Source organism: Sander lucioperca, chromosome 8, assembly GCF_008315115.2.
Source record: "Sander lucioperca isolate FBNREF2018 chromosome 8, SLUC_FBN_1.2, whole genome shotgun sequence".
NCBI classification, from domain to species: Eukaryota; Metazoa; Chordata; class Actinopteri; order Perciformes; family Percidae; genus Sander; species Sander lucioperca.
The window spans coordinates 32,507,066-32,521,538 of NC_050180.1; the positions used below are offsets into that span (position 1 = coordinate 32,507,066).

A 14,473-nucleotide genomic window follows, 5' to 3' on the forward strand; every position below is an offset into this window, starting at 1 on the left:
TTCAACTGTGAAGGTTCAAACTAAAGACCACAAGTAGTAAGTGCAAATACAGTAGCTAAATAGGCAAAGCTACAAAGACACATATGAAAGTGCAGGTTCGAAAGTGCATGTTCAAAAAAAAAATTTAAAAAAATGATTATGAATTGAAAGAAAGGCCAGATTATAAAGGAAAGATTATTATGGTGGTTGAAGTATTTACAGGTTTTAAACCTTAAGTGACCATGTGTACATCGTACGAAAAATGGAAGGCACCATTGCAATCAACACATGATGTAGCTAACATAGCCACTTAAGCTAGCTAATGATAACTAATGTTTGTTGTTAATGCAACCTAGTAAGATTTAAGACGTTAAATATTACGGTAGTTATGCCTCTTTTTGCTAGCCAGTTCACTTAAATTCTGGTTAAATGTTAGATAAATTCAGCAATTATAGTTCTGTGTTTTGTTCCGCCTACAATGGTTAAGCATTGTTAATTTGCTAAACGTTAGCTCCAGTGATGCCGCGTTACTCTAATCTGACCACTTTTTTCAGTAACAAGTAATCTAACGCGTTACTATTTCCAAACCAGTAATCAGATTAAAATTACTTATCCAAGTCACTGTGCGTTACTATTTTTGTCATTTTCCTTAGTAAAAATATATATTGTTTTTACTTTCTTCTTGCATCTCGGGGAGTGAAGTCACGTATGCGACGACAAGTCACGTTTTCAGCATGTGGACAGGTCACGTGTACCACGCAGCGACACAAACGTAAACAACAATGGAGGGAGGAGAGAGATGCGCGTTTTCTAGCTGTAAATACAGTCACTATTTTGAGCTTGTGTCAGCTAAAGATGGCAATATTAAGGTTTGTTGTACACTCTGTGCTGGTGGCGACAAAGTGCTATCTAGCTACAAAAACACTACGTCAAATTTGAAGAAACATTTGGAGTCGCAGCACTGCAGTCAAACTTACAGAGCAAGTCCCGCCAGGTGGTGCAAAGCAGAGAGAAGAAGGTCTCCCACCACCCAAACAACAACAGCTGGACTTCGGTGCAAAACCAGTAAGTGGGGGAGAGTTGAAGAAGTTGGTCGGGCAGTATGTTGTAGAGAAAATGCTGCCCTTAAACACGGTTGACTCGCCTTTGTTTCATGCGTTAATAAACAATATCCCTACTACTGGCAATGCCGAGCTGCCTCACAGTAAACCGGTTGTTTTATGTTGAGGCTGTGGGGGTGTTGTCAGCAGCTGCTGAATGTAACTAATAAAGTAACTTGTAATCTAACTTAGTTACTTTTAAAATCAAGTAATCTGTAAAGTAACTAAGTTACTTTTTCAAAGTAACTGTGGCAACATTGGTTAGCTCTGATTCCTCTGACTGGCTCCTTCTCTGTACGAATGTTGCCTGAGGCTCATGTGGGTGTCAAAGTATTCAAGAGCTATTTGCCATACTAAACTGATGGAAAGGCTTCTTGTTTGGAATAATTAAAATTGATAGCCAAAACATATAAAGATAATACAGTTAAAATATCCAGGAGACTCTTCTGTTTCTTTAACAAAGGAATACTGGGGGTTTTTTTAAACCAAAAAAACTCTGAAACCATCAGATCTTGGAAACTACATGCAATGGGGGTGTTACATACAGTATATGAAATTACAATTCAACATTTACTGCGGTCACAGTTCATTATGTTTTAGTTACAAAGAACATTTCAAATATTTAATTTCTTTTAATTTAATGGAAATATATAAATAATAAGGCTAAACACTACATTATGGGATAGCTAATACCTCCAATAATATCAGGATCAAACAACACAAACTAAAATTAACATTGTTAGTTGATTTTCAATACCAAATTCCAAATCCGAGCATATTCATACTACTATCATTAAATTATTTGAGATTAATCTATATCACTTACTGAATTTTATTATTCTTTGAATACATTTGATTAATTGTATGTTTGCTGAATCTTTCCGTTTTCTAATCTACTTCAACACTTATGTTAAGACAATGTTTTTGTATATTAATATGGTCACTGTGTCAGATTAGGCGATTAAAGAATCATAAATTTATGCCGTTTTGCTATGTCATGTTGGCCCCCAACCAATCATAGCTTGCCGTCTTTCACGACCTGCGCGGTGTCATCAGAAACATGCTAGGGACTAATTTTCTGAAACAAGAATGTAAACAAAAATGGTGTCCGAAGCGGTGTGTTTGATACTGGCTAATTTGTGTTTTGAAAAGCCTAAAAAAAGAAAGAAAAAGTACAGAAAAATTGACATCAGTCATCACCATGTTTACAGTTTCAGTGCTCCTATTGGTCAACGTCACGAAACACATAGAATTTATCATATTTGGCAAGAAAAGGCAAAAAACACTTCTCTTTCTGTTGGGACGTCATAGTACCCAGGCCTTGAAAATGTTTTACATAACCCCTTCTGTTGGCTTCCATAGTAAGTTGCTGAGTAAGGGGGCTCTCTGAGGGGGAGGGGGCACTCATTCTTTACGTTTGGTCGTGTATAAAAGGAAAGGGTTAAACCAGGTAGGGAGGCAGTTCAGGAGCAACAGCACATCTACAGCCAACATGACCAACACCAACATGAACATGAGGGGCAAGGTACTTTTAAAATCTTTTTGTAATTAGCATAAATTGCTGTTTACAAAATAGGATCACTAAATTCGCCTTGCTGCTTAATTTCTAACCATTACAATTCACTATTTTCAGATCATCTTCTACGAGGAGAGGAACTTCCAGGGTCGCCACTATGAGTGCATGAGCGACTGCTCTGACATGTCCTCCTACATGAGCAGGTGCCACTCCTGCAGGGTGGAGAGCGGCTGCTTCATGGTCTACGACCGTCCCAACTACATGGGAAACCAGTACTTCATGAAGAGGGGCGAGTACGCTGACTACATGAGCATGATGGGAATGAGAGACAGCATCAGGTCTTGCCGTATGATCCCCATGGTAGGTATAACACGGCATCCGTGATACTATTGTACTACTACAGGTGTCAACCAGCACTAAACTTGATATTAAGACATTTATTTGTTTATGTTCTCTCCAAAAAACAGCACAGAGGTCAGTTCAGGATGAAGATCTATGAGAGGGAGAACTTTGGTGGTCAGAGTTACGAGCTGATGGACGACTGTGACAACATCATGGACCGTTACCGTATGAACGACTGCCAGTCCTGCAACGTGATGGACGGCCACTGGCTGATGTACGAGCAGCCCAACTACAGAGGCAGGATGATGTACATGAGGCCCGGAGAGTACAGGAGCTTCAGGGACATGGGCATGAGTGGCATGAGGTGGATGAGCATGAGGCGTATCATGGACTCCTGCTACTAAATGTTCACTGAATGTGTTAAATACCATTAAATAAATAATGTCTGTACTATTTCAACTTCTGTCAAGTTTATTGTCCAACTGTCACTATGAAATATTATGCAGTATTATACAAGACTATATTTGAGTTATAAAATTAAGTATATTTTTATTTTTAGGCAGCAAGCAGCTGTTAGCAAGAACATTTTTATCCTAAAATGTTTCAAATCTGAATTACTGTTAAACCTAGGGTGACCAGACGGTTTGACCGGGACAGTCCCGATTTTGAGTTGCGTGTCCCGAGTCCTGACAAAATGCTGTCGGGACGCTAAAATGTCCCGGTTTACACCAACCACTATGAAATTATCCCGGTTGTCAGCGATTACATTGCCGATGTCGTCTTATTATAGTCCGATCATTAACTAAATCCATGTAGAAAGACTAATAAAGCGTCCAGCGTATGATTTGAACAATGTGTGTGTGTATCAGTCAATCGTATCGGTCTGCGTCTGCATTATCTGTGCAGCCAGCGTTACAATGTATATTTGTAAACATTGTTGCAATGCCTCTTCTTATCTGTCTCGTTTTAACCACAGACAGCGAAAGGGTTTTAACCGGGCACAAATGCTCCCGTTGAGCGGATCTTTTCGCTCATGAACAACACATGGACTGACCTTAAAGGCGCTACTCGTCACACAGGCCAATTTTGCTGACACCTGTGCACAATTTCACACTAGGCTTTCAGCCAACAAATTGATTCTTGATCAAATTCACTCCTCTAACAAATATACAGAATGCATGTTTCCAATAGGGAAGCTATCTGCTCTATCAAATGAGATTACATTTGTGTGTGTGTGTGTGTGTGTTGTTGGTTAGAATAACACTAGTAACACTTTACGGTAAGGGTACATGAATTCTCATAAATTTATGCATGAATTAATTGATGTATGTATTATTATGTATTATGTAATTAATGATGTATGTATTACTGCATTCCTTAATATCCCATGAATCATCAGGAATTGACGTGTTCAAAGTCTGTCATTCGTGACCTCATACATGAATAACACAACTAAAGCATTAGGTATGTGGGCACATCATTATGAATTATTAAGCATGATCATGATTATTTATTTTTCTGCAAAAGAAAATGTGGTCATCTCTGCGCAAATTCTGATTTGAACACAACTTGTGCATAATGATGTACCCACCTTACCTAATGCTTTAGTTGATGTGTTGTGCATTCATGAAGTCATGAATGAGAGACTATGAACTCATGTCAATTCCTGATGATTCATTAGATATAAAGGAATGAAGTAATGCACAAATCATGAATTAATTCATGCATGAATTCATAATTCATATACCCTTACCGTAAAGTGTTACCAAAACTTTAGTTCAAGCCTGTGGCAGCAGTTCCAAATAATTCATTTAGTGCTATGCAATGAAAAATATCTTTTCACAAAGTTTTTCACAAGTTCAGTGGGTGCGTTTTCCAAAAGAATGCATTAACTCTGAAAAATAAAGTTGGTCCCACACAAAACTCACTCAATGTCTTTTAATATTATTTCTTAGATATGTAGGCTACATACCAAGAAAATTCATGACTATTAACTGAGATACCCCATTATGTTGTGAGCAGTAGGCCTACGTGTGCTGTTGGCAAAATTGAGTCTAATCTGTCTGGTTCTATGTCTGACCTGGGCTGGCACATGTTCACGTTAAAAAGCGTGCACGGGCACTACAGTCACGCGCAGTGTCCCGGTTTTATTTCCGGGAAATCTGGTCACCCTATGTTAAACCTAACAGACAAAGGCTTTCCATCGATCTCAAAAGAAGGATTAATATTCAGGTAAATACCAATTGGTAAACATTACATACAGGCTGTGTATGATCAAAAATTGAACAATGAAATCAAATTAAGACTATTACATTTTCAAAGCAATGTAAAAATGTATTTGTTCCAAAGTTAGCACATTCTTAATTAATAACCTGCTTGCAGATGTTGCTGATGAATGCAAGTCACTCCTTTTGGGTGCCCTGGTAGCTCACCTGGTTAAGTGTGCCCCCATGTACCAAGGCTTAGTCCTTACCGCAGTGGCCATGGTACGATTCCAACCCAAGGCCCTTTGCTGCAATTCGTCCCTCCTCTCTCTTCCCCCTTACCTGTCTACAGCTGTCCTATCACTTAAAGGCAGAAAGCCCCCAATAAAAATCAAAAATGCAAGTCAGTTCTTTATTTCAAAAGTGGTGGTTGAAGTATTTACAGGTTTTAAACCCTAAGTGACCATGTGTACATCGTAGGAAACATAGAAGGTACCTCAGACTTTAAAAAAACATCTGATTAGAAGTACCAATCAACCCATGATGTAGCTAACATAGCCACTTAAGCTAGCTAATGATAACTAATGTTTGTTGTTAATGCAACCTAATAAGATTTAAGACGTTAAATATTACGGTAGTTATGCCTCTTTTTCCTAGCCAGTTCACTTAAATTCTGGTTAAATGTTAGATAAATTCAGCAATTATAGTTCTGTGTTTTGTTCTAAAACTAAACTGATGGAAAGAACACGGCTTCTTGTTTGGAATAATTAAAATTGATAGCCAAAACATATAAAGATAATACAGTTAAAATATCCAGGAGACTCTTCTGTTTCTTTAACAAAGGAATACTGGGGGTTTTTTTAAACCAAAAAAACTCTGAAACCATCAGATCTTGGAAACTACATGCAATGAGGGTGTTACATACAGTATATGAAATTACAATTCAACATTTACTGCGGTCACAGTTCATTATGTTTTAGTTACAAAGAACATTTCAAATATTTAATTTCTTTTAATTTAATGGAAATATATGAATAATAAGGCTAAACACTACATTATGGGATAGCTAATACCTCCAATAATATCAGAATCAAACAAAACAAACTAAAATTAACATCGTTAGTTGATTTTCAATACCAAATTCCAAATCCGAGCATATTCATACTACTATCATTAAATTATTTGAGCTTAATCTTTATCATTTACTGAATTTTATTATTCTTTGAATACATTTGATTAATTGTCTGCTTGCTGAATCTTTCCGTTTTCTAATCTACTTCAACACTTATGTTAAGACAATGTTTTTGTATATTAAAATGGTCACTGTGTCAGATTAGGCGATTAAAGAATCATAAATTTATGCCGTTTTGCTATGTCATGTTGGCCCCCAACCAATCATAGCTTGCCATCTTTCACGACCTGCATAGTGTCATCAGAAACATGCTAGGGACTACTTTTCTAAAACAAGAATGTAAACAAAAATGGTGTCCGAAGCGGTGTGTTTGATACTGGCTAATTAGTGTTTTGAAAAGGCTAATAAAAGAAAGAAAATATTACAGAAAAAATGACATCAGTCATCACCATGTTTACAGTTCTGTGCTCCTATTGGTCAACGTCACGAAACACATAGAATTTATCATATTTGGCAAGAAAAGGCAAAAAACACTTCTCTTTCTGTTGGGACGTCATAGTACCCAGGCCTTGGAAATGTTTTACATAACCCCTTCTGTTGGCTTCCATAGTAAGTTGCTGAGTAAGGGGGCTCTCTGAGGGGGAGGGGGCACTCATTCTTTACGTTTGGTCGTGTATAAAAGGAAAGGGTTAAACCAGGTAGGGAGGCAGTTCAGGAGCAACAGCACATCTACAGCCAACATGACCAACACCAACATGAACATGAGGGGCAAGGTACTTTTAAAATCTTTTTGTAATTAGCATAAATTGCTGTTTACAAAATAGGATCACTAAATTCGCCTTGCTGCTTAATTTCTAACCATTACAATTCACTGTTTTCAGATCATCTTCTACGAGGAGAGGAACTTCCAGGGTCGCCACTATGAGTGCATGAGCGACTGCTCTGACATGTCCTCCTACATGAGCAGGTGCCACTCCTGCAGGGTGGAGAGCGGCTGCTTCATGGTCTACGACCGTCCCAACTACATGGGAAACCAGTACTTCATGAAGAGGGGCGAGTACGCTGACTACATGAGCATGATGGGAATGAGAGACAGCATCAGGTCTTGCCGTATGATCCCCATGGTAGGTATAACACGGCATCCGTGATACTATTGTACTACTACAGGTGTCAACCAGCACTAAACTTGATATTAAGACATTTATTTGTTTATGTTCTCTCCAAAAAACAGCACAGAGGTCAGTTCAGGATGAAGATCTATGAGAGGGAGAACTTTGGTGGTCAGAGTTACGAGCTGATGGACGACTGTGACAACATCATGGACCGTTACCGTATGAACGACTGCCAGTCCTGCAACGTGATGGACGGCCACTGGCTGATGTACGAGCAGCCCAACTACAGAGGCAGGATGATGTACATGAGGCCCGGAGAGTACAGGAGCTTCAGGGACATGGGCATGAGTGGCATGAGGTGGATGAGCATGAGGCGTATCATGGACTCCTGCTACTAAATGTTCACTGAATGTGTTAAATACCATTAAATAAATAATGTCTGTACTATTTCAACTTCTGTCAAGTTTATTGTCCAACTGTCACTATGAAATATTATGCAGTATTATACAAGACTATATTTGAGTTATAAAATTAAGTATATTTTTATTTTTAGGCAGCAAGCAGCTGTTAGCAAGAACATTTTTATCCTAAAATGTTTCAAATCTGAATTACTGTTAAACCTAGGGTGACCAGACGGTTTGACCGGGACAGTCCCGATTTTGAGTTGCGTGTCCCGAGTCCTGACAAAATGCTGTCGGGACGCTAAAATGTCCCGGTTTACACCAACCACTATGAAATTATCCCGGTTGTCAGCGATTACATTGCCGATGTCGTCTTATTATAGTCCGATCATTAACTAAATCCATGTAGAAAGACTAATAAAGCGTCCAGCGTATGATTTGAACAATGTGTGTGTGTATCAGTCAATCGTATCGGTCTGCGTCTGCATTATCTGTGCAGCCAGCGTTACAATGTATATTTGTAAACATTGTTGCAATGCCTCTTCTTATCTGTCTCGTTTTAACCACAGACAGCGAAAGGGTTTTAACCGGGCACAAATGCTCCCGTTGAGCGGATCTTTTCGCTCATGAACAACACATGGACTGACCTTAAAGGCGCTACTCGTCACACAGGCCAATTTTGCTGACACCTGTGCACAATTTCACACTAGGCTTTCAGCCAACAAATTGATTCTTGATCAAATTCACTCCTCTAACAAATATACAGAATGCATGTTTCCAATAGGGAAGCTATCTGCTCTATCAAATGAGATTACATTTGTGTGTGTGTGTGTGTGTGTGTTGTTGGTTAGAATAACACTAGTAACACTTTACGGTAAGGGTACATGAATTCTCATAAATTTATGCATGAATTAATTGATGTATGTATTATTATGTATTATGTAATTAATGATGTATGTATTACTGCATTCCTTAATATCCCATGAATCATCAGGAATTGACGTGTTCAAAGTCTGTCATTCGTGACCTCATACATGAATAACACAACTAAAGCATTAGGTATGTGGGCACATCATTATGAATTATTAAGCATGATCATGATTATTTATTTTTCTGCAAAAGAAAATGTGGTCATCACTGCGCAAATTCTGATTTGAACACAACTTGTGCATAATGATGTACCCACCTTACCTAATGCTTTAGTTGATGTGTTGTGCATTCATAAAGTCATGAACGTCCTGCAATTTAAGTCCTCTACAGTGAAATACAGTCACTCTTTGCATCGTCTAGCTGTATATTAACCGGACCTGTCTGGCCGCAGTTTCTCCGTTGTTTGTAAAACTCTCCTCCGCTCCGTTAACCAACGTCTAGCTATTTGTTGTGCTAACGGCTAGTTAGCCTGTCTGCTAGCGGGGAGGTGACGTGGACCCCTTAGGATGTTTGCCTCCTTGGAATTCTTTTCTATATTTTGGCAGTAGTAACGGAGTATCCACAGCTTGCTAACACAAGCAGGAGCATCCGCAAGTGTTGACTTGTGAACTGCAAGTGAAGAGGGATCGGTTTTGGAGAGGGCCTCCGTCAACGTTGCTACTAGCTAAACTAGCAAGCTACACGATGCCCCCCCTCAGCTGTACACCTGGCTGCGACTCGTGCCTCCTGTTCAGCCAGAAGATAGTGGAACTTGAAGCCAGAATAGCGACTCTCCACCAGATCAAGGTGAATGAACAGTTCCTTGACACCATTATCATTGGAAGTTCCCCTCACACACACACTAATGTCGGATGTTTTGATTCCACTCTGCCCTGCACTACTCTCACCCCACCACGCACTAATACAACCTCTGTCCCTGTCGTCTCTCCTCGGCTTCTGCCGAGAACCAAGTCAGCTCTGCTGACCAGCTCCACTCCACACCAGCCTGAGCCATGGCGTATAAGCAAGCACCACAGCAGGCGGTCAGGACAACGCTCAGGCCCAGCCCAACCTATACGACTAGAAAATCGCTACACCATTCTGATGAACGATGAGGAGTTCCCTCTGCTCTGCGGAAACCCTTCTCTGCCACGTCCCCACGGCGCTCATCCTGGCCCATCCACACAGTCGGCGCGCCCCCCTTCAGACCCAACAACTTCCACGCTGGTCATCGGAAGCTCCATGGTCAGGGACCTCTACATTCCCCCTACACCTAGCGGTCCGTCCAAGGTCTACTGCTTCCCTGGTGCCAAGGTCCGTGACATCCAGCACAAACTTCCCAGCATCCTCGCCTGCCACGCTAAGGTCGACAACATCATCGTGCATGTGGGCACAAACGACATCAGAGAGAGACGGTCGACAGCACTTCGAAAAGACTTCACCACTCTCATCACCACCCTGATGGGCACAGGAAAACGGATCGTCATTTCTGGGCCTCTACCTACCTACAGAAAGGGTGCTGAAAGATGGTCCAGACTGTTCGGGCTCCACACCTGGCTGAAACCCCACTGCGCTTCCCTGGGCATTCCCTATGTCGACAACTTCAACTTGTTCTGGGAGAGGCCCAGCCTGCTGAAACATGATGGTCTCCACCCAAACCGACATGGAGCCAGGCTGCTATCTGACAACATAACGACCACACTGAAAGTTAAGTATTGACATTCTGTTGAAAATATCACAGATTCATGCCCCCCAGGTATTGATCCTAATGGCACTTTACAAGTGAATGAATCTGAAAATGTTTTCTGCAGGGTAACATGTAATACTAGTACTATTCCAGTTATAATCAACAATAGACCATACAAAGTGTTGAATCCCCTAAGTAATAAGGAGTTGACTGCAAACATAGTCAATTTAGCATCCAGTTCACGTCAGCCACAGGTAACCAAAAAAGGGGCAATACTTAACAACCTAATTGGAATTACAACTACCACTGCAATGATAGAACAGGATAGGAAAATTAGATGCGGTCTACTAAATATCAGATCTCTGTCTTCTAAAGCAATACTAGTAAACGAATTGATATCCGATAATCAAATTGATCTATTCTGTCTAAGTGAAACCTGGCTGGGCCATGAAGATTATGTCAGTCTAAATGAAGCCACTCCTCCCACTCATATTAATACTCAAATTCCTAGAGGCTCAGGCCGAGGAGGGGGAGTTGCAGCCATATTTGACTCAAACCTGTTAATTAATCCTAAACCTAAACTAAATTATAACTCTTTTGAAAATCTCGTTCTTAACCTTCAGCATCCAACATGGAAAACAGTACAGCCTATTATATTTGTTGTTGTCTACCGAGCACCAGGTCCATATTGTGAATTTTTATCGGAATTCTCAGAGTTTTTATCATGTGTAGTCCTAAAATCAGACAAAGTACTTATTGTAGGTGATTTTAATATCCATGTGGACGTTGACAGCAATAGCCTTAGTACTGCTTTCAACTCACTACTAGATTCAATTGGTTTCAGTCAGAGTGTGCATGAGGCCACGCACTGTTTTAACCACACCCTCGACCTTGTGCTGGCATATGGCATCAAAATTGAAGACGTAATAGTATTCCCGCAAAATCCTTTATTATCAGACCACTTCTTAATAACTTTCGAATTCTTACTACCCGATTATACGAAATTAGATAAAAGCTTCTACGCTAGAAGCCTATCTGACAGTGCTATAGCTAAATTTAAGGAAGATATTCCAACAGCACTAAACTCATTAACGTGCCGTAATATAACAGAGGATCTTTATGTAAACTTTAGTCCCTCTCAAATTGATCATTTCGTAGACGATGCTACGGCCTGCCTACGGACGACTTTAGACTCTGTTGCTCCCCTTAAAAAGAAGACGATGAAGCAAAGGAAACTAGCACCTTGGTATAACTCCCAAACTCGTAAATTAAAGCAAATCTCGCGCAAACTTGAAAGTAAATGGCGTTCCACCAAACTGGAAGAATCTCGTTTAGACTGGCAAGACAGTCTGAAAACCTATAGGAAGACCCTAAGAAAGGCCAGATCAGACTACTATTCATCACTAATAGAAGAAAATAAGAACAACCCAAGGTTTCTTTTCAGCACTGTAGCCAGGCTGACAGATAGCCACAGCTCTACTGAGCCATCTATTCCTATAGCTCTGAGTAGTGATGACTTCATGAGTTTCTTTAACGAAAAAATTATAACAATTAGAGATACTATTCATCACCTCTTTCCCCCAACCTCTAATGGGTCACCTTTAACTGACAGACTGCTAGAAAGAACGACTAGACCTGACATATACTTAGATTGCTTTTATCCTATAAACCCTCAACAATTAATGCTAAAGGTCTCTTCAGCTAAGCCATCTACCTGTCTCTTGGACCCCATCCCAACGAAGCTACTTAAAGAAGCGTTACCCATGGTTAACACTTCATTGCTAGATATGATAAATATGTCTTTATTGACAGGTTATGTACCGCAGTCATTTAAAGTAGCTGTGATAAAACCTCTACTGAAAAAACCCACCCTCGATCCTGAGGTCTTAGCCAACTATAGACCTATATCTAACCTTCCCTTTCTCTCCAAGATCCTTGAGAAAGTAGTCGCTAACCAGTTATGTGATTTTCTACATAGCAATAGCTTATTTGAGGACTTTCAGTCAGGATTTAGAAAGCATCATAGCACAGAGACGGCACTGGTGAAAATCACTAACGATCTTCTAACTGCATCAGACAAAGGACTTGTCTCCGTACTTGTCTTATTAGATCTTAGTGCTGCATTCGATACTATTGACCATACCATCCTCTTACAGAGACTGGAACATTTAGTTGGCATTAAAGGAATCGCACTAAACTGGTTTAAGTCCTACTTCTCTGATCGATCGCAATTTGTTAATGTTAACAATAAACCCTCCAATTACGCTAAAATTAACCATGGCGTTCCTCAAGGCTCAGTGCTTGGACCAATTCTATTCTCCTTATATATGCTTCCTCTAGGCAATATTATTAGGAAACACTCAATTAACTTTCACTGTTATGCGGATGACACCCAATTATATCTGTCAATCAAGCCAGACGAAACCAGCCAGCTAGCTAAACTTCAAGCTTGCATTAAAGATATAAAATCATGGATGGCCTACAATTTCCTGATGTTAAACTCAAACAAAACCGAAGTTATTGTCCTGGGCTCCAAACCCCTACGAACCTCATTAGCCGAAGATATAATTACTCTGGATGGCATTGCCCTGGCCTCAAGTACTACTGTCAGAAATCTAGGAGTTATTTTTGATCAGGATCTATCCTTTAACGCCCATCTAAAACACACCTCTAGAACAGCCTTTTTTCACCTTCGTAACATTGCTAAAATTAGGAACATCCTGTCTCAAAACGATGCAGAAAAACTAGTCCATGCATTTGTTACTTCCAGGCTGGACTACTGTAATTCCTTATTATCAGGATGCTCAAATAAGTCCGTTAGGACTCTCCAGCTGATCCAGAATGCTGCAGCGCGTGTTCTGACAAGAAATAAGAAAAGAGATCATATTTCTCCTGTATTAGCTTCTCTCCATTGGCTTCCTGTAAAATCCAGGATTGAATTTAAAATCCTTCTTCTGACCTATAAAGCTCTAAATGGTCAAGCACCTTCATATCTTGAGGACCTCTTAGTACCTTATTGTCCCACTAGAGCACTACGCTCCCAGAATGCAGAGTTACTTGTGGTTCCTAGAGTCTCTAAAAGTAGAATGGGAGGCAGAGCCTTCAGCTATCAGGCTCCTCTCCTGTGGAACCAGCTCCCAATCTGGGTTCGGGGGGCAGACACCGTCGCTACATTTAAGACTAAACTGAAAACTCTCCTCTTTGATAAAGCTTATAGTTAGGGAGTGAGGAGTTGCAGTGAACGCCTAGACCGGCGGGGCAGGGTGTATAGCTGCAGACACAGCACCCCTGCTTTTCTCTGCTTCTCTTTACAGTCATCAGATTTACCTATCGTATAATCAATAATATAGTGCCTCTCCTAGTTATGCTGTTATAATTCTAGACTGCCGAGGAAGTTCCTTCTTATGACACGCTCTTTTCTTTTGTTTCCTTTTATGCACATCATGTCTCAGAAGTGCTTGTTACTCACCTAGCTCTGGGGAGTTTACTCCCCGGAGTCCTTATGTTTCTTCTTCACCCAGAACATCGCCTCGGATTAGGGCGACACCAAGACCTGGGTCTTGGGTGCAGCTGTGGCTATGGACCTGCTACACCCTGCTACGCTCTGCGATTCCCTGCAATGCCCAACTACGTCCTGCTGCGTCCACCGCGTCCACCCATGCTCTGCTGTGCCACGCTACATCCTGTACCGTCATAACCCCAACCGTCAGACACCGCCCACCAAGAGTCTGGGTCTGCCGAGGTTTCTTCCTAAAAGGGAGTTTTTCCTCGCCACTGTCGCAATAGCCACTGCTAATGCTTGCTCTTGGGGGAACTATTGGAATTGTTGGGGCTTTATAGAGTGTGGTCTAGACCTACTCTATCTGTAAAGTGTCTCGAGATAACTCTTGTTATGATTTGATACTATAAATAAAATTGAATTGAATTGAATTGAATTGAATTGAATGAGAGACTATGAACTCATGTCAATTCCTGATGATTCATTAGATATAAAGGAATGAAGTAATGCACAAATCATGAATTAATTCATGCATGAATTCATAATTCATATACCCTTACCGTAAAGTGTTACCAAAACTTTAGTTCAAGCC

General features: G+C 40.4%; 3 protein-coding genes across 3 annotated transcripts in view; all 3 read left to right on the forward strand.

Moving 5' to 3' along the window:
* The window catches only part of LOC116051410 (gamma-crystallin M3-like), a 160,778-nt gene that overhangs the window by 16,811 nt on the left and 129,494 nt on the right, over window positions 1–14,473 (forward strand). The window lies entirely within an intron of this gene.
* On the forward strand, window positions 2,495–3,396 carry LOC116051482 (gamma-crystallin M3-like). The gene is made up of 3 exons (XM_031301977.2): window positions 2,495–2,604; window positions 2,713–2,955; window positions 3,063–3,396. The coding sequence occupies exons 1-3, from the start codon at window positions 2,572–2,574 to the stop codon at window positions 3,339–3,341; spliced, it is 555 nt and encodes a 184-aa protein (XP_031157837.1). The 5' UTR covers window positions 2,495–2,571; the 3' UTR covers window positions 3,342–3,396.
* On the forward strand, window positions 6,937–7,838 carry LOC116051548 (gamma-crystallin M3-like). Its single transcript, XM_031302095.2, has 3 exons — window positions 6,937–7,046; window positions 7,155–7,397; window positions 7,505–7,838. The coding sequence occupies exons 1-3, from the start codon at window positions 7,014–7,016 to the stop codon at window positions 7,781–7,783; spliced, it is 555 nt and encodes a 184-aa protein (XP_031157955.1). The 5' UTR covers window positions 6,937–7,013; the 3' UTR covers window positions 7,784–7,838.